Source organism: Ambystoma mexicanum, chromosome 8 (assembly GCF_040938575.1).
Source record: "Ambystoma mexicanum isolate Mex_15411 chromosome 8, UKY_AmexF1_1, whole genome shotgun sequence".
Taxonomy (NCBI): domain Eukaryota; kingdom Metazoa; phylum Chordata; class Amphibia; order Caudata; family Ambystomatidae; genus Ambystoma; species Ambystoma mexicanum.
Window position 1 is genome coordinate 858,272,742 of NC_090929.1, and position 25,318 is coordinate 858,298,059.

General features: G+C 44.6%; 1 protein-coding gene across 3 annotated transcripts in view; it reads left to right on the forward strand.

The window, feature by feature from the left end:
• TBATA (thymus, brain and testes associated) overlaps positions 1 to 25,318 on the forward strand; it is a 236,132-nt gene that overhangs the window by 27,487 nt on the left and 183,327 nt on the right. For 2 of the 3 annotated variants that reach the window (XM_069610744.1, XM_069610745.1), the window contains exon 2: positions 23,444 to 23,500. The exons of the other annotated variant lie outside the window; for it this stretch is intronic. In XM_069610744.1, the coding sequence (XP_069466845.1) occupies positions 23,454 to 23,500 (47 nt within the window). In that variant the 5' untranslated portion in view covers positions 23,444 to 23,453. The remainder of the gene's footprint in view (positions 1 to 23,443; positions 23,501 to 25,318) is intronic. 3 annotated transcript variants of the gene reach the window in all.

A 25,318-nucleotide genomic window follows, 5' to 3' on the forward strand; every position in this document is an offset into this window, starting at 1 on the left:
AGCCGATCACGCTCTGCTGCCTTCCAGCCTCCGCCCTTGCCCTGCGTACCCTCTACATTGCAGCTGATCACGCTCTGCTGATTTCCTGCCTCAGCCCTTGTCCTCTGGGCACCCTGCCCTGCAGCCTGCCTCACTCCGGCTGCCTTCAGCCCTTGTCCTCTGGGGCTCCCTGCTCTGCAGCCTACCTCTCTCTGGCTACCTACAGCCCTTGTCCTCTGGGCCTTCCTACTTTGCAGCTTATCCCGCTTCGCTGCCTACTACCTACCTTTTCCGCTGGGTTCTCGGCCTAGCAGCTCTCTACAGTCCTCTGCTACCTTCTACGTTCATCGGCCCTGTCCCTCAGGGTTCACTCCTTACTGCCCGGCCCTTACGGGATCCTTGCCGTGCAGTCTGCTTTACTCTGCTGCCCTAAGCCCTTTTCCTCTGGGCGTTGTACCTTACAGTCCTACCCCTGTGGGCTTACACATTGCTTTCCTGCTCCTCTGAGCTCTCAACCTTGTTCCTTACTGTCCTCTGATATCCTATCCTCTTACACGACTTTCCTTTCATTTCCTTCTGCTAGTTTGCTATCACCTAATTTACTGGATTTGTCTGTAGTATCTTCTCTTTTACTGTTTGTAGACCCTTTTGTACAGAGCTTGTCTGTTGGTTCCCATCAGTCAACCTCTGCCCCTTCCCTTGTCCTGTTTCTACATTGCAGACACCCAGAGCTGCTGTTCCAAGTCATGAGCAATCAGCGTGGGCCTCTGTTATAGCAAACTGTGCAGAAGGCTAGAGTATTTCCAAGGTTCGTGGAATACTCTTTTCCTATATCTGCATACACCCCAAGAGGGTATTCATTCTGTATCTTTTCCCTTGCTACTCTTGCTTACTCTTCGTTCTCTTTCCTTTCTGCTGTGTGTGTTCTTATCTGTCCACTTTATTTGGCACAACCACCCAAACCCTTTCTGGGTGTCCTGTGCCACTCTTAATAGAGTGCCACTCCTGACACACACTAACAAATCATCAACATATTGTATCACTGTGCTTGACATTTGTAAATTGCTCAGGTCCATTTGTACCACTCTGTTGAAGATGTTAGGTGATTTACAATACCCCTAGGGCAACATAGTGTGTTCAAATCCGGTTCCCCGATACGTAAATGCTGTCAAATATCAAGGATCTGGGTGAAGTGGGAGGGAAAAGAAGGCATTCTTCAGGTCGATGACCATGAAGTACTTTGCCTTTGTTGGGATATTGCACAGGATTGTAGCATGGTTCGGGACCAGGGGAACTCTGCTTCAACTACATTGTTAAGAGGGCAATAATCCTGTATACATCTCCATGACCCTCCCTTTGATTTCTTTATCGGGTATATAGTTGTGTTGCATGGTGATGTGGATGCCTGTATTATGCCCTGCTGCCACAGTGCAGGTAGGGTCGAGTAGATCCACAAATCTGCTTCTCTGGATAATGGGTATTGTTTTTCTTAGGGCAGCAGCACCCGTTCCTTTAACTTTATCTTCACCACCCCTACCCTTTATAATACCGCTACATCATGGGGCCCCTTTGTCCATAGTTTTTCCAGAACAATTTTGAGATCCTCACATGTGTGTCTGCTTCCTCTTCTTACCAGTTGTGTGAGTATTGGCACCAGATTTTCTTCTATTTTTACTTGGCAGGGTATTAGTAGCTGGAATACCATCTCTCCTTCTTCCTTTCCTCCGCATCAGAGAACAGTTGTTCATCCGTTACTCTTGTGACTGTCAGTGTTGGGTCGATGTATAGCACCATTCACCATTCCATGTTGTCATCATCCATCCTGCACAGTATCACAATATCTTTGTGTATCACTACCTCTTCAAGCTGTAGCACTATTGTGATGCCTTTTGTGCCTTCCTTCTGGCACTGTGGTCTGAATAAGCATTCGGATGCCAATCGGCGCACCTCCCCTCGTATTGCCGGAACCCATCCCAGTAGTATCTGGACCCCATACAGGAACATGCTCGGGTACATGGGTTGGCCTCGTAGTGTGCTCTGAGCATGTGCTGTTAAAAGGAGCGGAACCACTCATGTGTAGTTTAATGCCTGCCATTGAACACACCATCCCCTTTTCTGTGAATTATATTGTGACATTCAGTTTGCTGAGCAAGTCTCTCCCTAGTATATTGATAGGGGTGCCTTTGGAATACAATAGTGATGCTACAATGTGCTGTGTCCCTATTGTTAGTGTTAAGACCTTTGTTACTGGAACCATCACTACTGCCCCAGAGAAGCCCTGTGTATCCATCACTTTGTTTGATTATTGGAATCCCCATTCTCTTATACAAGATTTGGTGGCTTCTGTATCTATGAGGAATGAGAACTCTCCTAGTCCTATTTTCACTGCTACCTTGGGTTCCTCTTCGGGCCATCAGTTACTGCTAGGACTGGACACACTCCCTGTTGTTGCATGTTACTCTGTGGGAAAGGGAAAGGATTTACCCTGACAACGCTGACCCTGTATAGTGGGGTACCACATGCTGTCCTAATACCACTGTACTTCCCACAGCTAGTGCTGGCTTTTGCCTCATATTCAGAGGTGCCATCCCACCATCCGTTTGTTCTCCTTGGGCCCGATGCAGCCCCTGCTGCAGCTGTGCTGTGTGGGACTGCATCTGCTACCACTGCTGTTGTGCCTTGAGAAATCCTTGCTGCTGTGCCATCTGGATCGCTTGTGCCTGAGCTTGTTGTCCGAAATGGCATGTGTGCGCAAAATGCCACATGTTCCCACACATAAAGCATGGCCCAAAAACCCTGTATCCTGCTCCCCAGTATCCTCCTCTTCATCCTCTTTGAGGGTATCCTCTCCCCATTGGAAAGAACCCTCCATCGATGTAATTCCCCTGCTGTGGGGCTCCCCACTGTGGCATATACTGTGGCAGTACATACCCCCCCTGCTGTGGTGTGTTCCTCATGGGAAACCCTCCCTGTTGGGCGGGTGCCACTGCGGCAGAGTCAGGTATGAGCATTGCCCCCTCCATTGTATACTGTGGCAGTTTCTTTTGCACCAGTTTGTTTTTTGCCTTTGCAACATTTTATGCTGCCTGTCTCTTGCTCTCCTGCTTCCTTTTACCTTGTGTACTATTGTTGCCTGTATCTCTGGCCATCCCTACGCTTCTATCCTTACAATTTTGTCTAACCATGCCTGGACGTCCGTCGGCATTCCCTTGACCAGTATATGGTAGAATAAGGGTATGAACTCATTGCAGCACCTTCGTGTTTCCAGTATCCAGAGATCCTGCACCTGTTTTAACATTCTGCAGGGTCTTTGTCAGGCTTCATCTTATGTGCCATTACTGTCCTTAAGTTGTGGCTATCTGGGTACATGCTCTTCAGGACCTCCCATACGTGGGCTTGGAAGTTGTTGAATGGAGCCCCATCATGTGCGTTAGTGCTTAGTTTCATCCCCTTATATCTGGCCTGCTCCCTTATTTTGTCCCCTCACTTTCCTATTATAGCCGTGAATTAGCTTGTCATATCCCCTGCTGCCAGTGTCACCCCTGCTGTCTCTTTCTCAAGTGCCTGTATCCATTTGCTGGCCCCTGCCACGAGGGAGGACAAGCTGTATATTAGGTTGCTCCAATCCATTGTCTGCCATGGTACTTAATGTGCGTCCCCTCTCCCCTTTTGTAACATCGGCATCTGCTTTGCCCTGGGCTCTCTCTCCTAAACCCCTTTTCTGGTCTAAGCCAGACCCACGTTTACCTTCCCTTTCCTACTATAAAGGGAGGTTGATCATTCCCTCCCAGGCTCATCGTGGTCTTGTTGTCTCCTTTGCTTTCCCACTTCTCCTCTCTTTGTCCGATGTCCACTCGTTGCCCTCTCCATCGCTGCAATCTCCCCCTCTTTCTCCTTCATCTGAGGCCACACTACCCTCATCCCTCCTTCTTCTTCCTTCCTCTCCCTGTTCTTGTTACTCATCATCCATTCTAATTTTTATCTTCCCGACAACCATTCCCCCTTGTCCTCTCTCTATATATTTTCCTCTATCAGCCTCTCTGCTTTATTAAATAATGCATCCACCTGTTGTCATGTGTTCTTCTTAATATCCACTAAGTATTTCCTCTCACACATTTTGTGTGCCTCATCCCATTGTGTGTCTCTATCCTTGTTTTTCCTTGTCGTCTCTTTTCCCCCTTTTCACTTTCTCGCTGTGGGTTTGTATATCCCGCTGCAGGCTGTCTTTCCAGATAGATACCATGTGGCGGTGGTGCAGAGCTTGGCCCGCCCCTCTCTTTTGTCCCCTCTCTCTCCTTCTTCATTTGCTCTCCTTTCTTTTCCTCATACAGTTTCCAGAGCCCCAATATATTCTGCCTGCTCTTTAACTTTGAGCCCTTGTATTTTGTTAACAAATATGAGAACATATTTTCTATTATTTTACTATCGAACGTTCCTTCTCCGGTCCACAAATTGAATCACTGACCTGCAGTCTCCTGGACCTGCTGAGAATGATACTTTAGTATTTTATCACTATATTGATGCAATTTATCGCACATGTGGCTGAAGGGGCTATCTCGATAGGCCATTATCTCCCATTTTTTGGCTTTGCCTTTCCTTCCCCTTTTTTTGTAATTCCCCGTCCCCTTTTATACTCGTCTCCCTCTAATACCCACACTCACCCACAGTCAACCGTCTCCCCTTTATTTCTTTCGCTCTAGCCCTTGCTACGCTCTCTCATCCAATACACTGGCCTTCTCCCCAGGCCTATCCACTCACTCTGGTTTAGTAAGACTGCAGCCCTCTCCATGGGCTCACCTTCTCTATGTTGGTAAAGCCAGGCATCGAGTCACCTCTGCTCCACTTGCTCATGCCCACCGCTGGAATGCCAAGTGTGCTATTATACACCGGTTCTGTAGAAAACAACAAGAAAAAAACACAAATTGACAAAAATGCCAAATTCGAAATAGTCCCATAATGACGATCAAAGGAAACAGGGATTGCTGGGGTGTCCCCCGACCTCCTTGATCGTCATTATGGAACTTTGGGGATTATGCTTCCATAACAAGGAATGCAGGGGACAAACACTGTTTTAAAAGAAAGAGAAGAGAAAAGGACCCTGCAGCACCGGTTCCCTTACACATAAGTGAAGGGAAACGGGGTTGTAGAAGGATGAACCAGTGTGAGAATGGGTGGCATACAACGCAGTGTGCCGCCAAAAGGTAATTAGTGGGTGGGTAGATGGAGGAATGATGATTTCACTGAGGAGCCGATTTCAAATTTGGTATTGCTGTATTCAGGAATTTTTAATTCAAAATGTTGGCACTCAGTCAAATCACAGATATCCATAATAAACAAGGTACATGATGGTGACCCTTCCACCTGGGTCAACACCACAAAAGCAATATAATAAATACTACTACGCTTGCGTCCCTCTCTACTCCTTCGAAACACTATTTCAACAATGACACCCGTCTCTCCTAAATGACACAACTATACAAATGCTGGGGCTACACGCCATCTACCGGGGACCACCCCTCCTGCTCTAACACAGCGGTGCCCACACACACACATGCACTCCCTATGGGGTTTGTATCCTAAAATCTACGACTACTATGGCTGATGGTCCTCCCAACTTCGAGGATGCATCCTAAAGACCATAATATCCAATCCGTCCCTCCTCCGTGGGCATGCAACCAGGAGACTGCACTTTCTTGCCCAGTTGCACTCACTTGTCCTAGAGATCCTTGAGTCCTCTCGGCACTGAAACTCCTGTGCGGGCTCACACCCCCCTGAACGCTTCCGGTGATGAAACGCATTGAGTTTAAATAACTGTGTCATCCATCGTGCTGCATATGTTCAGGGAGCAGAATATCTTTGGGCCAAATTTCAGATCTACGTTCCTGCCCGGGCACTTCGCTTTCAGAATGGCCATCTCCTCGTCATTCCTCGCTACAGGCTGGTCAGAACTGGCGGCTGTGCCTTTTCAGTAGCGGCTGCCAAGCTCTGGAATGTACTGCCACATGATGTTAGAGTAACAGAAAACCATCTCATGTTTAGGCGGGTCCTAAACACCCTCTATTCTAGCGGACTGGTGGCACTGCCTGGTCTAGTTGGATCACTAGTGCCAAGATGCCTCTTGCGAATGTGCGCTTTAGAAATTCAATAACATAACCTGCACCCTTGCCCAAGCTGCCATTTTTATGCCTAAGCCCCATACCCGAAGGACTCCCCACACATGATCTCCCTAAACCCCCATCTATCCAGCACCTTCGTCCCCTTGCCCCACTTACCTTATCTACAGAGCCCTTGCCAGCCCGCCATCGCCGCCAGTGACATAGGAAAGCTGCACATTTTCTATGTTCATGGCAGGCATCTTAGTAGATTTTCTTTTTTAGAGAATTTGGCGTGGGCGAGATGTACGAAGCCAAATTCCCTTAATAAACCCATTGGCACGACGGATTACATGCGCGCTTCGGTTGGGCTGCTTTCTTAGGCCCAAAGTCTGTAACCAGCCGATAAATCCCCATTGACACCCACATGTAAAAATCACACAGGAAAACGCAAAACATCACTGGTGCCACATGTAGTTGGCTATGGGAGTCAAATAATCATCTCTTTGCAAATTGTAGTAAATAAAGCGTGAGATATCAGAAAAAAAAGTTCCAGCAAACACCATCATTTTCCAATGATCCTTTATGAATGCATATTGCCTACTCACATCGACGGGATTCAGGCAGCACGTGCTTACTGTTTTAAGGCTTACTACTTGCACAGACTCGGTTGCTCCAAAGCAGGTGGACAACAGTATTTCTCGCGGGGCGAGCAGTCCATTGCTCACACGTATTCATTCCACTCACAGAGGTTGGCTGCAAGTCTGTTCCAGGTGATTCTGGAAGGTCAAATATCGGGTCACATGAAAGTCATATTTAAATTGTGACAATCTTACACCATACTAGGAGCCTACACAAATTGCAGACGTTGTGCTATATAAGACAACATGACATTGCTAGTTCACCAACCACCTGATTTTAGTGCACGGCTACCACTGGGTGCACTGCCAACACAGGATATAAAAGAAAATGGCCAAAGGGGAGGCAGGACTCAAAGAAACACACACACATTACACTGTGCCAAACTTAATTAGAGTGCCCAAGTTTAAGTCCAGGGTTTAACTATGCTAACAAGAATATTTCAATGTTTACATAGGATTACAATCTGAATGAGGAACAGTGTTATAACGTTGGTATTTGCTTCTTAGTGATTTCATTTCACAACTACATGGATTTGTTATTACAATGCTTACTGTTATCTTTTGGTAGCGTCAAAGGGATTGAGCACAACCTTCGAATCTAATAGCTTGAGTAAGGTTTTTTCCTGAATTTACTCTGTGTATAGCGAGCAAACAAACATACCTGCGGGGGCACTATCGAAATCTCCATTCGGAGCGGGGGTGGGAGGGAGTTAACTGGCAATGGGAGGGGTCAATTCAGAAACTTGGTGGAGTAAACTTGCAGGCTCCACCCACTCTGTTCTACCCCAAGGGTTGTCTGGCGTGGGGCCCAAGTATCAAATGGTATATTCTAAAGTGCAAAATGCCAGAGAGAGTGACAGAGTGACTGGATTTAAAGATAACAATCACATTTAGTTGCTTTGATAATGTTTATGTCTGAAGCCCAGGTATCCGATCAGGTATCACTCTTTAAACAAAAGCGACCACCAGGGGACCAGGCAGTAGGTAGTACAGTGTGCCACAATCCAACTTCCACATGAGATACAAAACATACATTTTCTGTTCATTATACCATTATTTGCCAATATAAAAACATGTTCACGCTGGCTGTGCACATATATTTCCATTCTGGCTGCACCAAAATATGCGGGTATTCCCATATATGAACATACCCATGTTTGCTTTGCGTATAATGCCAGTAACAATACTATAAGAAAATAGGTCCATGCAGAGTCTGACAATACATAGCAGTATCCCCACGTAAGGACATACTTCTGGTGGCTTTGCCATTAAAAATGCCATATCAAAATAAGAAAACATGTCCAAAGTGGCTGCACATTGTCGGCCAGTTTAGACATATAATAACACTTATCATGCTTACTTTACAAGAGATGTACAGTAAAAAAAAAATCATGCCACAGAAAGAAAGGGCTCGACTGGCTGCACCAAAATGCCAGTCTAGACACGTAATAACACGTCATGCCTACTTTATTATGGGTGCCCACTAAAATGGCATTTTTAACGAAATCCCCCCTTCTCCACCTGTCCCTCTCCCACTCCTCTTACCTGCCAAAATCAGCTCCCCGACCCAGCATTTCACATAAGCAGACACACACAATTACGTAACATTCACTCGCACCTCCGTTCACTGTACGCTTGCTCATTCACAAGTGCACTCAGCCCCCATACATCATACACTCATTCTCACACACGCACTCACTCATTCACACACACATCACATAATAGCTATACACTGTCCTTGCACACAGGCATGCATACATAATGAGCTAACGTGCAACATCATTTAACACCACTAGTTTCAGGAAAGGCTTCTCTCTCCTCTCTGCCAAAGAAAGAACAAGCAACTGTGCACACCAGTCACCTGCCCCCCGGACGTGAAAGAACACATAACATTGTTATATGTAGCCTCGCAATTCGCAGGGCGGGAGATGTGTGTAGTTCATTTTTCTGAGGCAGAGTGGTGATTGAAGCCTTTCTTGAAATTAGCAGCTTTCAAATGTTGGTGCATTTGTACAAATACATTTTTCTGCACAAACACAGTAAAACGTTAACGCTGCAGGTTTCAGGAAAGACTTCCCTGCCCTCTCTGCCTCAACATACATTTCGGGGGGTGGGGCTGAAGCCCGGTTTGCCCAATGGCGTTGCACACCTGCATACCTGGGCTAGGGGTGAGTAAAATTAATAGGACATTTTATTCAACATACATCTTTACATGTTGTAGGGGTTTTATGTTTTTTTTTAGCAATTGTCACCTTAACTCTTATGCTTGCTATTAATATTGCACAAACAACAGAGGCTTCAAATTTCAAAGATGGTGTTCCCATGAAACATTTTCATAATTCATGGGAATTGCATTATTTCGTTGAATTGTTAATTTCAACCAAGTGCTAGTTTAGAAATAGTTTTCTTGCTTACTATCGTATTAATGTGTGTGTTCTTTAAGCATGACATTATACGTTGAAAAGTCAAAAGATGGTATCTTACTTAAATTATTTTGTGCAATCACTATTTTACCCATAATGGAGGGCAAACAAAACACAACCTTCCCTAGTAATTAGCTGCCATTGTCCAGGGAGCATTGCAAAGAGCAAGAATTATTTCTATTCACTCAGCCACCCATGCAAAGTGTGAACAAACACAAAGATTCCAAGTTGATTAATATATTATTGTCGGTTCTGACTTGCTGTCGGATTATATGATCAGCTGCTCTAAGAGTACAGGGCTTCTATTGAGGCATGGGATATTCAATACAATATGATGTGTTTTTGTCCAATGAAAAAGGATAGTGGATTGTCCGATAAATGTATTCTTTATAAAATAAAAAAGTGAATCTTAACTGTTTTGGTATCCAAGGCAATAAGCTTACATACATGTTCAGTGAACAGTCAAAACATGAATGTTTTATGTAAAATGATTGTCATTTATAAAATAAATTCAACAGTTGAAATAAAATTAAATGTATTTTAATTAATCTTCCCAGTTTGCAAAAAGCAGGAGATCCACAAATTCATATTGAGAAATGCATAGAGGCTCCCAAAATATGTGTTCTTTTGTTTGCTGTTTTTCACTTCCTGTTCATCAGTTCCTTACCAACACTCCAAGTAGCTGAGAAATAAATTAGGACCAATATGCCTAACATTGAAATATGTTACTTCTTGCAAATCTACCTACACAATGATTGTCTAGCGTTTTCCATTTAGATTCCATGACATGTGAGAGAAGGAGAGAAAGAGAGAGAGAGCAAGAGGGAGAGAATGATATATTTATATATATATAGTATTTATTATAGGGCGGCGGTTTCTTCCCTCTAGTTAAGGTGAGTCGGACTCCCAAAGGAAACCTAAAAAATAGAATTGCTAATAACTTTTGGCTCATGTGACGGATTTGGTCGAAATGCTGAAGACAACTTGGGAACGCTCGGGCCCCCAGACTGCATATTTTGGGAATGCTTTGTTAAAAAAGAAAAAAATTGCTAAGAAAAAAAATTCATAAACAAAGTTGCAGCCTAGTGCCCATTCATTTTCCTATAGACAAAAAAGGGTAATTTGTGCTCCACTGCACAGCCCAAACTGCTGGACGGATTTGGACCAGATGGAAAACAACTTGGTCACGAAGCAATGACTTCAGTTCTTGTTGTGTTTTTCGGTTATTCCATTCAGTAGTTTTTGAAATATTTGATATAGAAGTGGGTGCCCTCTTCCCCAAAATAGATAGCTATATCTCTGGTAAATTGCCAAGAAACTGGTTGTTTATAAATGAAACAGCTGCCATCTTTTTTTCTATCATGGCAAGCGATATCATCAGCTATAACCAAGGATATCGGAAAATGAAATGCAGAAAAAGCCATTTGCAGGTCAACATGCAAATGCCATCAGGCTAGTTGGGGGTGGGGGGAGGCAAGAGGACACCAAGTAAACATTGGGAGTTGGAGGGGGTCTAGGGACTGAGTTTGCAACACAAAGCTTTTCTGTAATCTCAGCTATTGCCACGGATAGCTGACATCTCAAAGCAAACTGCAACACAAAAAATACTGTATTGTGGGGGGTAATGGGAGAGGGCAGAGGAGGTGAGGAGGCCATCTGGCGAGTGGGTGGAGCTGCACAGATGAGGGGGGCACTTGGCGAGGGCTTGAGGGGGGCAGGGAAGCATTTTCTTTTTTTCAGTTTTCCCCGATAACCGTGAATATAAGGACTACATTCATAGCTGCGATTATTGGGGCAAAATATATATTTTGCACTGCTACAGTGAGTGACGTCGGGGGTGAATCAAATAGGGAGCCGGGACTCCCATCCATGAAGAAACCCGGACCAACCCTACTTAGCTTCAAAGAAAGGAAGGGGCTGGCCCACTCAGGCCAAGTTGCCTAATAAATGAGCACAATTTACAAAACCACTTAGAGCAACATGACCTGAGGGGGCTAGTCCCTTCCTTGCTTTGAAGATAAGCAAGGTTGGTCCCGGTTACTGCACGGATGGGAGACAGCCCACAGTCCTGAATGCTGTGTGTTTTCTTAGCGTATTAGTTTTAAATATCTCATAGCATACTAAGAAAACGCACAACATCCACATTTTTTTTAAACCTTGCTACTGTCAGTCCTTGAACAAATTGCATTCTGAAGGTAAAGCTATCATGAGGCTCACATCAAACGAGGTTCTATCTCTGGGTAAGGTGCTACAAATACCTGGAGAATTGCAAATCCCAGCAATATGTAGGGAAATATTCCCTGGAAAACAAAATTTCAATATGAGACAAGTGCTTGTGGTCTTGTGGGTAAGCGTCTGCACTGGAAACATGACAACCTGAGTAAAATCATGGTATCCAAATACTTGAGCAAGTTTACCAACCTCAAAACAACCCAAGGGGTTGCATCTACCGTCTGAAAAAAAGTTACGCTGTCTACCCACATGTGTCATTTACTTGTCCCACAACCAGGGGGGAACAACTGCACCTGTGTCCAGGATTGCAACCTCTCTTGCCACATCCTGGCCAAATACTCATGACGCACTTGCCCTCTCATCATTTGCCCACCTAACCCCAATGTCTGGCTTTGAACAATACACTGCTTTATAAAGATAACTTGAAAAGCATACTTAGCAAAGTGTCACTCAAATATATAAATCCTTATTGAACTATGCTAGGCATAAATTGTATAATTATGGCATTACTCCCCCATCTTGACTGGGAGACTACAAATAGCAGAATGCAATTCAGAAAAAGGCAAAACAATTGTCTCTCAGAGAGCACTGGGAACATAGAAGATCTTTAAACCATATTTGGGCATATTAGGTTAAGTTGCACAACTCATAGAAAGAACACTTTTTGGGCTGCTTATAAATGTGTCCGACCTCCCCGGATGAATCCTCACCAGACTTTGCAACATAAGTATATGGCCCCTATAAGAAACCTGATGGTGTCTCCCTGGGGGTGGACCAGTGAGGGAAGATCACCTGAATGGGGGTGGTCCTTGGGGAGTGGGACACTGATGGGTTAGATGCGGTATCCCCCTTCTTTCAACACCTTTTCCCCATCCTACCAAGTAGGATATTCCAAAACATTGCCCCCCCTTTTCCAACACAAACAGTTTCACACAACACAAAAGACAACGGACTAACACCAGAGCCATTTGCCTGACATGTCCCAGTACAAGGGTCAGCAAAGTCAGGCAATTGACCAGAATCACACACACCTGGCAACCTTTTCCCTTCCCCACAGGGATAAAAGGTGGAACACAAGAGCACAGGTAGAGCAAGGCAGACTGCACGATGTGAGAGCTAACTCAGCACGGCAGTTCAAGAGGAGGAGAAATACGACGCATACCAAGAGGGGGACAACAGGAGAAGCGACATTGCCCTTTCCGATCAAGGCCCTTATGTTCCTTCAGCAGGTGGGAACATAAGACTGTGAACTATAGCCGGCGTGTATTGCAGCAGATGTCAATGGTACACAAGACCCTCCTCTGCTGATTACCAAGCCGGGGAGAGACGCTTGTCTCTGTGGTACCAACCTTGACAGCTGGTGAGTCAAGGGGCGTATCGTACTTTGTTGAACGAAAATCAGCAAATGGCTAATTTGAACTGTGAAAGGCTTAAAGAGCTATTGATAGAAAAGGGAAAACCAGCAACAGAGGAGTCCAACTCCACGTGGGTGCTCAAGTAGGAAAATCTGGGTGATTACCCGATGGTAAAAACTACCGTAACCAAAAGGCCTTAGGGAAAGGCGAAAGGGGGGCAAAGTGGTCATATGGGTGTCTTGTAAAATCCTCCGTACAGTCGAAAATCTTTGACCGACAGATGATTTTGAAGCTAAGGGAAATGCATGGTGAAATTGGTACATGAACAGTGTGTTGCAAAGGGTGGCAAGAGTGAACCCTCTAGAGGGATGCTAACAAGAAGGGACCAAGTCTGAAGTCCCATGAAGAGTGTGTTAACAGGAGTTAACCCGGCGGAGAGATGTCCACAGTAAAGTGTTTGAAAAGACATTAAGATTTGTGAGTGCAAGAAGCATTGTAAGACCAGGGAAAGTGGAATGTCTCCCTTGTCATTAGGATCCGAGCACAGCAGAGGGAGATCCAGGGGGTGGAAAGTCAACACCCGAATGTTCATTTGGGAAGGGACATTTTGTTTGTTTGTTTTGTTGAATACATCAGGCTCTTGAAGACTAGAGACTTTTATTGAAAAGAGGCTTAACCATCAAAGAACCTGATAGCTGATACTGAACTGTCGGCTCATGCTGGGAGAGCTCAAGTGTGTGCTGTGCTCAGGAGATCCACCTTTCCCATGGTCAAAACGTGGGGAAGGGAGACCCCTGGCAATAACATCCTGACTTATTATTTGTGAACACTTATTTTGTTACTGAAAACCCTATCCCACACTCTTTCTGTAATTAGTTGTAAGGATTTGGCAACAGTTTTTTAGGATTGGCCTTTTTACTTAGACAAGATGCCACAAGGACTGCCTCATTTTTCATTTGTTGGTCGAAGCTTGCTCCCATCTTAGATTGGCATTTTTCCACCATGCATCTACATTTTAATTAACACCCTTGAACTGTGATCACTTGTGTCTGTCTTTACTATTGCTACCATGAGTTCCTTACACTCCCTCGGAATGATTTTGTGACGTTTGGTGTGGTTTCGTCCGTGGGGGGGAAAGTTTTAGAGGGGGTCCCACATTTTTTGAAATCCTCATAGACACAATTGAAAAAATATTTTGCTTGTGGCTACAGGCCAAACCCCTGGACGGAATTTCACCAAACCTGCGCCACGAGTAGCGGCTTGGTCCCGAAAGTGTGCTTTTGTAAACCCTGTGTCAATCGGGCCAGTCTTTCTTTTTAAAAAATGACCAAAAGTAGGTACAAAAAATGTGCGATTGATCCAAGATGGCTCCCGAGATCGGGTGGTGTGAGGAAAGTGCTCCTCCAGGCCGCTGCAGATAAAAGATGATAGCACCCCTTTTGGGTGATTTCCACAAAGGACAATAGAGTAGGGAATATCGTTCCTGTTCAGTAAAGCTTGTGAATCCTTGTTGATGACGGGGGAGAGGGAACGTAACAACCAGGAGAGATATGAAAGCTCCAGAGCTGGATCTGTGCTTGAGCGGCCAACCAGGGGATTAACGTCAAATCTTGGTCTTTTGCAGAGGTTAATGAAAGGAGAATGCCTATATGTCTAGGCAGATAGACTGTCATTTTTCAAGCGCTGTGATTCTGCATGAGACTACAGGCCACATCATCAGCGGAAGGAATAAACGAGGACAAGCATTGTCTGGTGTGTACGCCACAATCTTCAGCAAGTGTGCATTGAGAATCAAAAGACACAGGGTGCTTAATGGAGGTGACTATGCAGAGCATGCTCCGTGCGTGAAGTGGAATTTAAAACTCATATCCCATGTCACATGCACAACTGACCTCCTGGTTGCAAACAATCATATTGCAATACAGTAATAGAGGAGGAATCGCCTGTGAAAAAACTGACAATCATTAGGACTCCTACAGATTACAAAAGGACAACGAGGCTCCAGAATCTGTCTCAGGAAGGAGTCCATAAGATTAAGTGAGTAGTATCCAAGATTATGATGTAATTTCACCATTTGACTAGTGCAGGTCGAGGGACGCAGTGGATCACCAGTGCTTTCCAACTGGTTAAAGGACCCAGGGGGATCCCCAGCGGGGAGAGTGGAGACTAAACCTGCGCTCCCAAAAAACCCCAAAATTATCCCCCCAAAAATATCGCATATGGCCGTTCCAAATGACCATATATACGTCGATATTTTTGGTGGGGATAATATTACCTGATACCAAACGAACTAACTAGGTATTCCATCAAAAGAGCTTGATCTGGGATAACAAATGAACCCTGTTATGAGTGTATTGGTATACCGTACCTGTATTCAGTGTTTGGTTAGAAGTATCGAAACAGTGAGTGGAACTACATTTGTTATCCTGTATGGCTCAACTACTGCTGCTGACTATTTTATCATAACCAAGGCTGGAGGGGTGAGCTGGTATTTTAGTGCATGTCGCTATTATTACAATGTCCCATAATAGAGCAAAAGACCCAGTGGAGGGGCTTCCTACCCCCAAACCTCAGAAGAAAAAGCAACAGGAAGGTGCTCTTCCGGAATTATGGCGTAAAGAATGAGAAGAGGGATCTACCGACGCAAGATCACCATCTCATCTAGAATCAGGTTTAATATCAGTATCAAACATACCAGAGCAAGATACAACTATGTAAGTTATTAAACAATGTTTAAATGACTTTAAGGAACAAATGACTGAAACACTTCAACTACAACTCGCTCTCATAAGGACTGAACTCGCACAAGCTCTGCAAGAGGTGAAAAATGATATTAATGATCTAGCGGAAAGAACAGAAACAAATGAGATAGCGATCCAAGATATCACCGAAGATACACGAAAAATAGATCTGTTAACCGATCAGTTGGCAACGGTGACCCAAAATATTGACATTCAAATGGAAGATCTAGAAAACAGATCAAGGAGATCCAACATATGGGTTAAATTACTTCCTGGAGGGATAGATGACTGTGAATTGAAAACAACAATGCAACAGGTGTGCGCTGATTTGCTCGACTTGGAAAAGGGAGAGGATGTTCTGACCGATCGAATACATCAAGTGGGCCCGAAATGTAAAGATCCAGGAGAAAGGCCCCATAATGTAGTCACTGCAATTCAAGGTTATGGTCAGAATAAGGCTATTCTACAATTGCTAAGGAAAGCAACTCCCATAATGGTGAATGTATCAGAAATCCAGTTGTATCAAGTCCTTGCGCAGGCAACCTTGTTGAAGCGAAGACGTATGGGTCCGGTGGTACAATTCCTAATCAAAAATCAAGTTAATTATAGATGGACATTTCCATTTGGACTTTTCTTCACATGGGAAGGACAACAACATCAAGTCACCTCATGCAAAGAAGGATTGAGGTTATTAAAGATAACAGAGGAAGATGATGCGAATCATCAAAAGGCATCCCAGTAAGTCCAAGAAAAAGGGAGATTTAGAAGATGGTTATGGACCAAACCATCTCGTGATAAACCGAAGTCAGATTCAGAAAGGAAGAACTGGTGACCAAGTATGAAACCTATGGCTGCAGAGAGGGTAAATGTGTAAACTAGATCTGATGTGTAATAAATTATGAATATGAGTTAAGTGTAAGGGCTATAGTGGATGGAATTGTCACACAGGGTGTGATGGTGTAATAAATAAGCGGTGTGGGGAAGGGGGGTAAAATTCTCGGCTCTTGGAATCAGGGGGTGTTGGGTACAGGTAGACCCTCCCAACTAATCTCCCGGTGTTTAGTGAGGCTGACTACCACAGCTTAATGTGTGGAAGGAAGGGTAATAGCTTGGGCTTGACTGGGAGAAGGGAGGGAAGGTGTATAGGCGTGTTATGAATGCCATATCATATCAAGGGGAGGGGGGCAAGTTTGGAAGGTTTTGGGGTGTTTGTGATGGGGAGGGGGTTGTCAGCTGCCAAATTATAAACATAGTTTATTCAGATGGAAAGAGTAAAAACACGACTTGTCCTATCCTTAAATGTTAGAGGGTTAAACTTCCCAGTCAATTGACCTAAAGTTGGGTCATATTTGAGACAGGAAAAAACAGATGTTGTAACGTTACATGAGACTCATGTATCAAGAAAAGATGCAAATCAATTGAAATTATACTGTTACCCACATGTTGTACAATCAAATGACAAAGGAAAGAAGGGAGGGGTTCTAATAGCCTTTAAAGGATGGGTGGGTCAGAGTATTCTGGCGCAGGAAACTGACAAGGAGGGTAGATATATATATTTATTAAAATACAATTGGGCAGAATGAGATACACAATCGCTACAATCTATGCCCCGAATTTGAGACAGGATGTCTTTTTACAACACATTTAAAGCAAATTAGAGCAGTTTGCTGAAGGCTAAATTATCCTAATGGGGGATTTTAACATGGCTTGGGACCCCCAGATGGACAGAAGTATGATAGGCCAGACAGTACAACGCCCTCCAATGAAAAAATAGAAAATTACTATGACCAACCGATCATTAACTAAAATCCAAGAGGGGGACGTGGGATATATGTTTTATTCATTAGTCCATTGGACGTTTTCAAGAATTGATTACATGTGGGTTTCGGTATCCTTATTGGGGCACATACAGCAGATTGAAGTAGGCCCAATTACTCTATTGGACCATGCACCAATTAAGCTATTAAGGGTTAGGTCTATGGTGATGGAAATTTCCGGAACAGGTAATAAAAGACCAGGTAATGGGTAATGAAATTCGTAACAAAATTAAAGAATATTTTGAACTAAATAGGATTCAGGACACAACCGAAAGATGGGTTTGGGACGCTTTTAAAGCAACCATAAGGGGAGGACTAATTGCAAAAAAGGCCCAAAGGGAGAAAGTATTGCTGGCAACCCAAATGGACCTGGAGACCCAAATAAAAGCAGTCATGAAGGAGATGGAATCCAATCAAGGGCCACGAATACGTAAGAAATATAGACATCCTAGGGGACAGTTAGATCTCCTACAGACACGACATGCCGAAAAGGCTCTACTATACTTAAAACAACAATATTACGTCAAAGCCAATAAAGCTGACTCCCTGCTGGAACAGCAAGTTCGAATGAAAGATTAAACTAGGATCATCCGTACTATAGAATCCACCCATGGTCAAATTAGTTCCTCTTCCCGACACATGATAGAGGCATTCACAGAATACTACACAGCTTTATACACCTCAGATAGCCCAGACCCCACAGTACAAATGTCCTATCTGCAACAATGTTGGTTAAATAAATTTGACCCAACGGATAGGGAAGGATTGGAGGGCGAGATAACACCAGAGGAAGTACGAGAATCGATTATGTCATTACCCCATCATAAGGCTCTGTGTCCGGGTGGTTTACCAGCAATATTTTATAAAACGTATATTGAGGATCTGATCCCGGATAGCTCAGGGGCAACGTGCTCGCCTTGGAAGCAAGATGACATGGAGCACCACAGGTTCGATCCCCGGGTCCGCGCTTAGAAACCTCTGGGTATTAAGTGCTTTATAAATAACCTATCATATCATATCGCGGTGTTGACTTCATTGTTTAATTCCTTTAGGGGTAGGGTATTATTACATCCTCTATGGAAGAGGCAAAGGTGGTGCTCTTTCCAAAACCAGGGAAGGAAAGGACTCAATGTGGATCCTACCGACCGATAGCCCTTATTAATATCGATGCTAAGCTATACACTAAAATATTAGCAACTAGGCTGGGAAGGTTAGTGCCACGTTTGATTCACTCGGATCATGGGTCGACAAACGGCATGGGTATTAATGCTTGATTCAGAGAAGCGTTTGATTGGGTCGAATGGTCTTTTTTATTTTTTACGATGGAAAGTATGGGCTTCAGACCTGGGTTTTTACAAATGGTAAGAGCAAACTACAAACCACTGACTTTACGACTAGCCATCAATGGGGACCTTTCTAAAGAGATTTGAGAAACTAGGGGTCCGGGCCCAGTTGCACCTGCGAAGGGGTTGTTAGTTAGGAAAGAGGCCAGCCAGTCCAGTGCCCGTCCGTGATGCCGAGGGTATCACAGAGACGTTTAATGAGTATAGAATGGGTGACTGTGTCAAAGGCAGAGGAGAGATCGAGGAGAATGAGAACAGCAGGAGAGTTGGAGTCAAGGTTAGAGAGCTGATCTTCACAGGTGTTCAGGAGAGCAGTGTCCGTGCCTCTGGATGCCCGGAATCCAGATTGATGGTCATGGAGGCAACCAGCAAGTTCAGTATGACGGATAAGTTGGGGGAAGGCCAACTTTTCCAAGTGTTTGCCCAGCAGGGCGGTGGTAGAGATGGGGTGATAGTTAGCCAGGCATGAAGGGACAGCAGACAGCTTTTTTAGGAGAGGGTGTACAAGAGAGTGCATGAGGGATAGAGGGAAAGAGCCAGTGGCAAAGGAGTGGTTAAAGAGATCGGCTAGAGCCGGGGGCGAGAGAGGAGATATTGTCCTTAATAGTTCGGGAAGAGCAGGGGAGCACCTGCTTGGATGAGACCTTCATATAGCGGACAGCTTTAGAGACCTCATCAGGTGCTGTGGGCAAGACAAAGCCGAGTATTTGGGAGAGGGGGGCAAAGGGAGGCAAGAGAGCAGGAGGGAGGGTGGCGGTGGGTGTGGTGGAGAGAGAAGACAGAATGTCCTGAGTTATAGCTGTGAAATGGGAGGAGGCTGGCAGTGCGGGAGGCGTCTCGGACAGATGGCCGAGGTGCCCCGGGCAGGAGTAGAGGAGAGAATGATCAGACCAGGAGAGAGGGGAAGTGAGTGGGTTAAAGATAGGGATGTCTGCAGAGATGAAGGCATCCAGAGTGTGTCCAGCTGAGTGGGTTGGACTGGAAGAAAGAATGGTAAGGGAGAGGGAATCACTGAGGTTGCGGAACAGTGAAGTGGTGGATTCAGGAGAGTTGTGGTGTATACTGAAGTCTCCAGGGAGGAGGAGTTTAGAGTTAAAGGCCAAGAGAGAAGAGGTGAGGTCAGCCCATTCAGAGAGGAAAAGAGAGATAGGGCCAGGTGGCCTGTAGATGGTAGCAAGGGTAAGTGAGCGAGTAGGCAAGACACCAAGCCTACAAACAAGGCATTCAAAAGAGGCGTAGAATTGAGTAGATGTGATAGAAGCGGGACCCATTCATGGAAAATCAGGGCCACTCCACCTCCAGACTGGTTAGGACTGGGTTTGGAAAGGAGCTAGTAGCCCTTGGAAAGGAGAGTGTCAAGAGCAGTGACAGAGCAGGTGTTGAACCACATCTCAGTAAGGGCAAGGACATCAAAGTGGCCTGTTTAGTTTTTAAATGCCTGAAAGGGCTTGAACCCGCTTACCTGGCTGATAAAATAATGTTATACCATCCAAGAAGGAATCTGCGTTCGGAAGACAAATTCTTGGACCTGTATTCCACGGACCAAATGTGTTTCGTGAGGAGACAGAAGCTTTGGAGTTTTTGGTCCTAAAGTCTGGAATCAACTTCCACTGGAGAGCAGAATGTGAGAAACTTTAGATCTCTTTAGGAAGATACTTAAAACGTTCTTATTTAAATAAAACAATGTAAGTTTTATATAACTAAAACCAATGGTCTGAGTTTCACTTTTGTAATCACAACCTGTTTTCTCTATTTTTTGTTATAAAAATCTGTCGCAAGGGTCAGCTTCATCTTCTGAAGTTAATAAAACCCCCTCCTCCTCCCCTGTGTAAATCTCTTCCTTTCTCCCCTTCTTCTTGATCCACGGGCTCTCCTTCTTTTTTTGTGTAGATAGGGCCGGTCTCGAGAGGAAGCCACTGTGATACGTCCAGAAGTCCGTAATCCGATGGCTCCATTCCCGTGACAGGCCTAGGAAGGGGAAAAAGCCAAATGCCATAAAAAAAACCTTTGGAGGTCCATAGTCTGGAATGCAGGTAGTCGCGGGCAGTCTGGAGGCTGCGGTGTGGGTAGCCAAAAACAATGCTGAGAGAGCAGGACCAACCAAGAAGAAATGGCTGGTAAGGTAAGTAGAAGGGTGATAGGAGCAGGAGAGAGGAAAGAGGCAGTGCGCCAGAAAGCGGACTGTAAATAACCCTAAAAGCTTCAAACAGAAAGACATTTGAAGGAAAGCCTTCCCCGGAGAAGGCAAAGAGTAGCTGCCTACAAAATAGAGAGAGGAGAGGCAGGACCCAGGCAAGGAACCAGGCAGAATGAGTGGACTCAGGCAGAGCTGAAAGGAAAAAAGGGTGGCAGAAAAGAGAGAGAGACAGAAAACAGAGCGTTGTGCACCAAGAGCGGGGAAACAACGTGGAGCGTACCAACCCAAAGGCGCAGGAGCAGTGGGGTTGCAATGCGGCCATATTGGAAGAAGACTAGACTGCTGCCCGCAACGTGACCAAGAACGTGGTGGAAACATGAAGGGCGTCTAAAGCGCCAGCTTTCCCAGACGCGCTGATAGCGATGGTGCATGACAAAAGCACTGCCTGCAAGACTGAAAAGGAGTATGGGAGCCCCTCTACTGAGAACGAATAAGAGTCTAATACCCTGTTCTATGGAATGTCTTCCACTCAGAAGGGTATACAACCACGTTTGAGCTCACTGCACCACTCACAGAGGAGAAATATCCATTTGCACATCAGTCTTTGTCCCACCAACAAGGGCAGTGCAGCACTGACATTTCCTACTTGGTGGCATATCTAATCTCAATATGTTAGGACCGGCCCAAGAAACAGTTCACAAAATTCATAAATAAATATTCGAAAAAGACTACAATGTCCGCAAACCCAATTTGTACGTGCACAACTTATGCCACACTTGTGCCTCTTGGCATGCCCAAATCACCCATAAGAGTCCAGATGAGTAGAGGGTGATCAAGGAAGGCGAATGCATATCCAAGAGTGGCAAGCGATGTGCCATCATGGCTGGCTTTCCCCTAGTCTGATTAGGCACATGTCAGACACAACGCGTTTGGAAAATCCACCATGAGATATTACTGTCTTTATTGAGAACCTTAAATCAATGCTCATTCAGTGCATGAGTTTTTTTGTGTACATGTCTAAGGGGCGTTTCCTAAAATCTATTCCCTGAACCCATTGGGGTGAATTTTGGGGTCCTGGTGACGAGAGGAGGTCCATATTGTACCGCCCATATGGCTGCAGTAAACCTAAGAAGATCAGTGTGCACCCAATCTTGATAATTCACAGCGGGGCGTGCCAGATAACACAGTCGCCCTACTCTGTTAAGAGATTTTCGAGAACCCAAATGTACGGGAAAAAGTAGAGCATTCTAATATTCATGCACCATTTAGTAAGTAAGCATCAGTGAACCATGCTATGTGTCTGCAAAATATACAGATCTTGGAAGCCTTCTCTGAACCTCTAATGGGTTTGTGTGATCACAATTCCACATGATGGCTTGATGGTGATAACATTCACCTATAAGAATCATTGGTTAGAAGGATTTAATGAAACACTGAGAAGCGAAGGCTGGAAAGTTTAAACTGGATCAAAACCCACTGGCAAAACTCTGGGCATCCTCCAGACTGTAGTTTTTTAGACTGCCATGCCATTACAGGAAAGGAAAGGCTATGTCCAAATCAGGTGTGGTACCACCCCAAAAGGGTCAGTCCAGCCCACACTGCTATGACGCATCTTTTCTGCACGACTTCGTAAAGAATCCCAGATCTATTTCAGCCTTATTGAGCCCCATTAGTGAGATGCAGCTTAGGATCCACATCTGGGCGCACTTGTCCCACTTAGGGTGACTAATGCAACACTGCAGAGTGATCGCTGGAAGGTTTTGAATAAACGACGAACCACTGGAACAGCTCTGGACGACCCTCCCCGGATCATCATTTTTCATCCTGTAATGCCAATAGAGAATAGGAAAGACCATATGGAAATCAGACTTGGTCCAGCCCCTAAACGGGCAGTCCAGCTTGAACTCTTGGTCCACATCTCTTATGCACGAAGCCACAATCAACCTAACATGTTTCGGCATCAATTGCAAATATATGGTGCTGGCGGAGCTCATAGATAGCTCAGAATAATCCCTTGGGTGGGAAAAGACTCTCTTGTCTACATTTCTGAAGAGTCTATCACAATATCAACAACTCGTATGTGTAACTTTATAGTGGAAAAAGATTTGCTACGTGATTAGGTGATGTTTGATGTAAAACTTAAAATCAGGATGGCTGTTTTACAGACACATAGGAATTAAATCTGCTACCAACAATAATTTACTTTTTTTTAGCAAACATATACGGGAAGACAAAGAAGTGTGTCTAATTGAATGTCTAATTGAATGTCTTTACTTCAGGCGCTTTGGGGGTTGTTAGCAAAAAGGCAAATGTGTGCAAAAAGGTTAGCAAATGCGTACTTCTATATGCTATAGCATGGATGCTTCTATCTGTTCTACACTATTTTCAGAAAGACTTGGTTGTGTTTATGTTGGAGCTTTAAAGTGTTGGGCGAACGTGCTTATCATGCAAGAACTACTGGTAGCAATTCAGAGAAAAGTTTCCAACTCTGACTTGCTCCTGACTTAGTAGGTGTAAGTTCGGAGTAGCTCAGAGAGGCTCACATGCACTTCTTTATGAATCGAATAGCCCTCTCCAACCTTAAGTCAAGGTTATGCGTTCTTTGTGAATAGCAGAATACTGAGAAGCAGTGTTTGGACCTTATGCGCTGATGGTGACCGGCTGCGTTTCTTTGTCGTTATAGAAACGGAACAATGGCAACTGAAACAATGAATCCGCGACCTGTTCTGCAGCAGTTGAAGTGAGTACACACATTATTTCTGTCAGGGATAGAATGCAGAGGTAGCCACACCATGCCATTAAAGGTTAAGAATGGAGCCGTGTAGTTCTGCCAAATGGGAACTGAAGGGAAACGAGTCCCTCACAGCCTGCACCTACGCTGATCCGTGCCACAAATACGTAATGTAACTTAATGACTTTGTGTATCTTTTGTTGTGGACAAAAGCAATGAGTGCAGTTGTCAGGGATTCTTGGATACAGAAGATTGTATTTAGATAAAATCATCCATAAAGACTGAACGCATTGTTTGAATGTGGGCTCCCTTCCCCTTTTGTGGATGGATAGCTATGTTAGGTGGTGTTTGTGGTTTTATTTGTGTGTTCTCTGTTTATTATGATGCACATAGATGCAATGTGGTGATTTATCAAACACATGAATGTCGAAAAAAGTGAAACCCATACATACATTTCTGTTCAAAGTGTGGACTGGCAAGTAATAAAGTGTGTGGAAAATGCATATGTCAAGTATAGTTCAGTAGGAATACATTAATACCATCTTTTTGTATAGCGCTTAAAAGCAAGGGGAATCCAGCATTATTTTGAATATATATTAGAGAGCAGCGCTGGAAGCCGAGTCCTTGCGTTATTTCTATTGTCATGTAAATGCATATCTTTTTTTTATATATTTTTTTTTATTGGCACAAATGCCTTTAAAAAAACAGATAAAACATTACAAATTGTCCTCTCTTCCCTCCTTAAAATGTCCGTATAACTCTCGGCTATCCAAGCTTTAACATCGTTTACTTGCGGGCCGCATTCAAGCCTTCGTCCACCAGGGCCTTCTTTGCTGCGTTATCACAGCTTATGTTTTTGTTTTCGTTATTACATCAGCAGCTTTTTCAGCAGGCTCAGAAAGCGACTATCAAACCGTGCTTGCCACCAGGCGTCCGCACTTGGTGTTTGGTATTTCATAAACTGTGGCACCAATGTCAAGGATCTCTCCCGATGTAATCCCTTGCAATAGTGTGTCAGGTGTTTTAAGGTCTCCTACCTCTGATTGCAGAATCTACACCCTGTGTTAAGGTCTTCGGTTGTACGTAACTCTCTTGACCACTCTCTTGTTTTAAAAGCATTTAGTCGAAAGTGTATAAACAGGGCTCTGCTGCCATTGTCTGGGTACAATTCAATATGATTCTGCAAGGTATATCTATGGAATCTAGTGTGACCTGTGCTGCCTGCACTATCATGGGGGCAGATGCACACTGACAGCAACGTCTGATGACTTAAAGGAGCGTGATGACCACTGTCCTGAAGAAATACGTGATCTGCTTCTGCACCAGGGTGTGTTTTTACCATATGGAGAAAGGTAGTGGGAAATGAAGTGTCCAAAAAATAACTGGTGACGTAGCATCGTAGCATGCCAGGCCTTTGTGAATACGTTAGACGCCTTATGCAGGACTGTGATTTATGCCGATGGGACTTTCTCTACTGAGGCCTCATACTTGCCATGTCATGTCCATGTCATGTCCTGTGTCATGCATGACACCTCAATCCGGGCCTGGTTTTCCTCATTCCATGCTGGGACTCGTAGTTCCCATTGAGTGTACGGGCCTACACGTCCCAGCATAAAATGTGAAAAACCAGGACTGCCTTGTGGTGTCACAAATGACACAGAGTAACTTTGCATCTTTAAGGCCTAACACTAAATGCCAGCCCAATAAATGCCAGATACTTGTTTGCTTTTATACCCATCTCCATCTTCATCCTTCCAATGCATTCCCTATGCAGCCACCTGCATGGTGCCCTTTCCATTTCACATTCCATTGCACATTATCACCCAA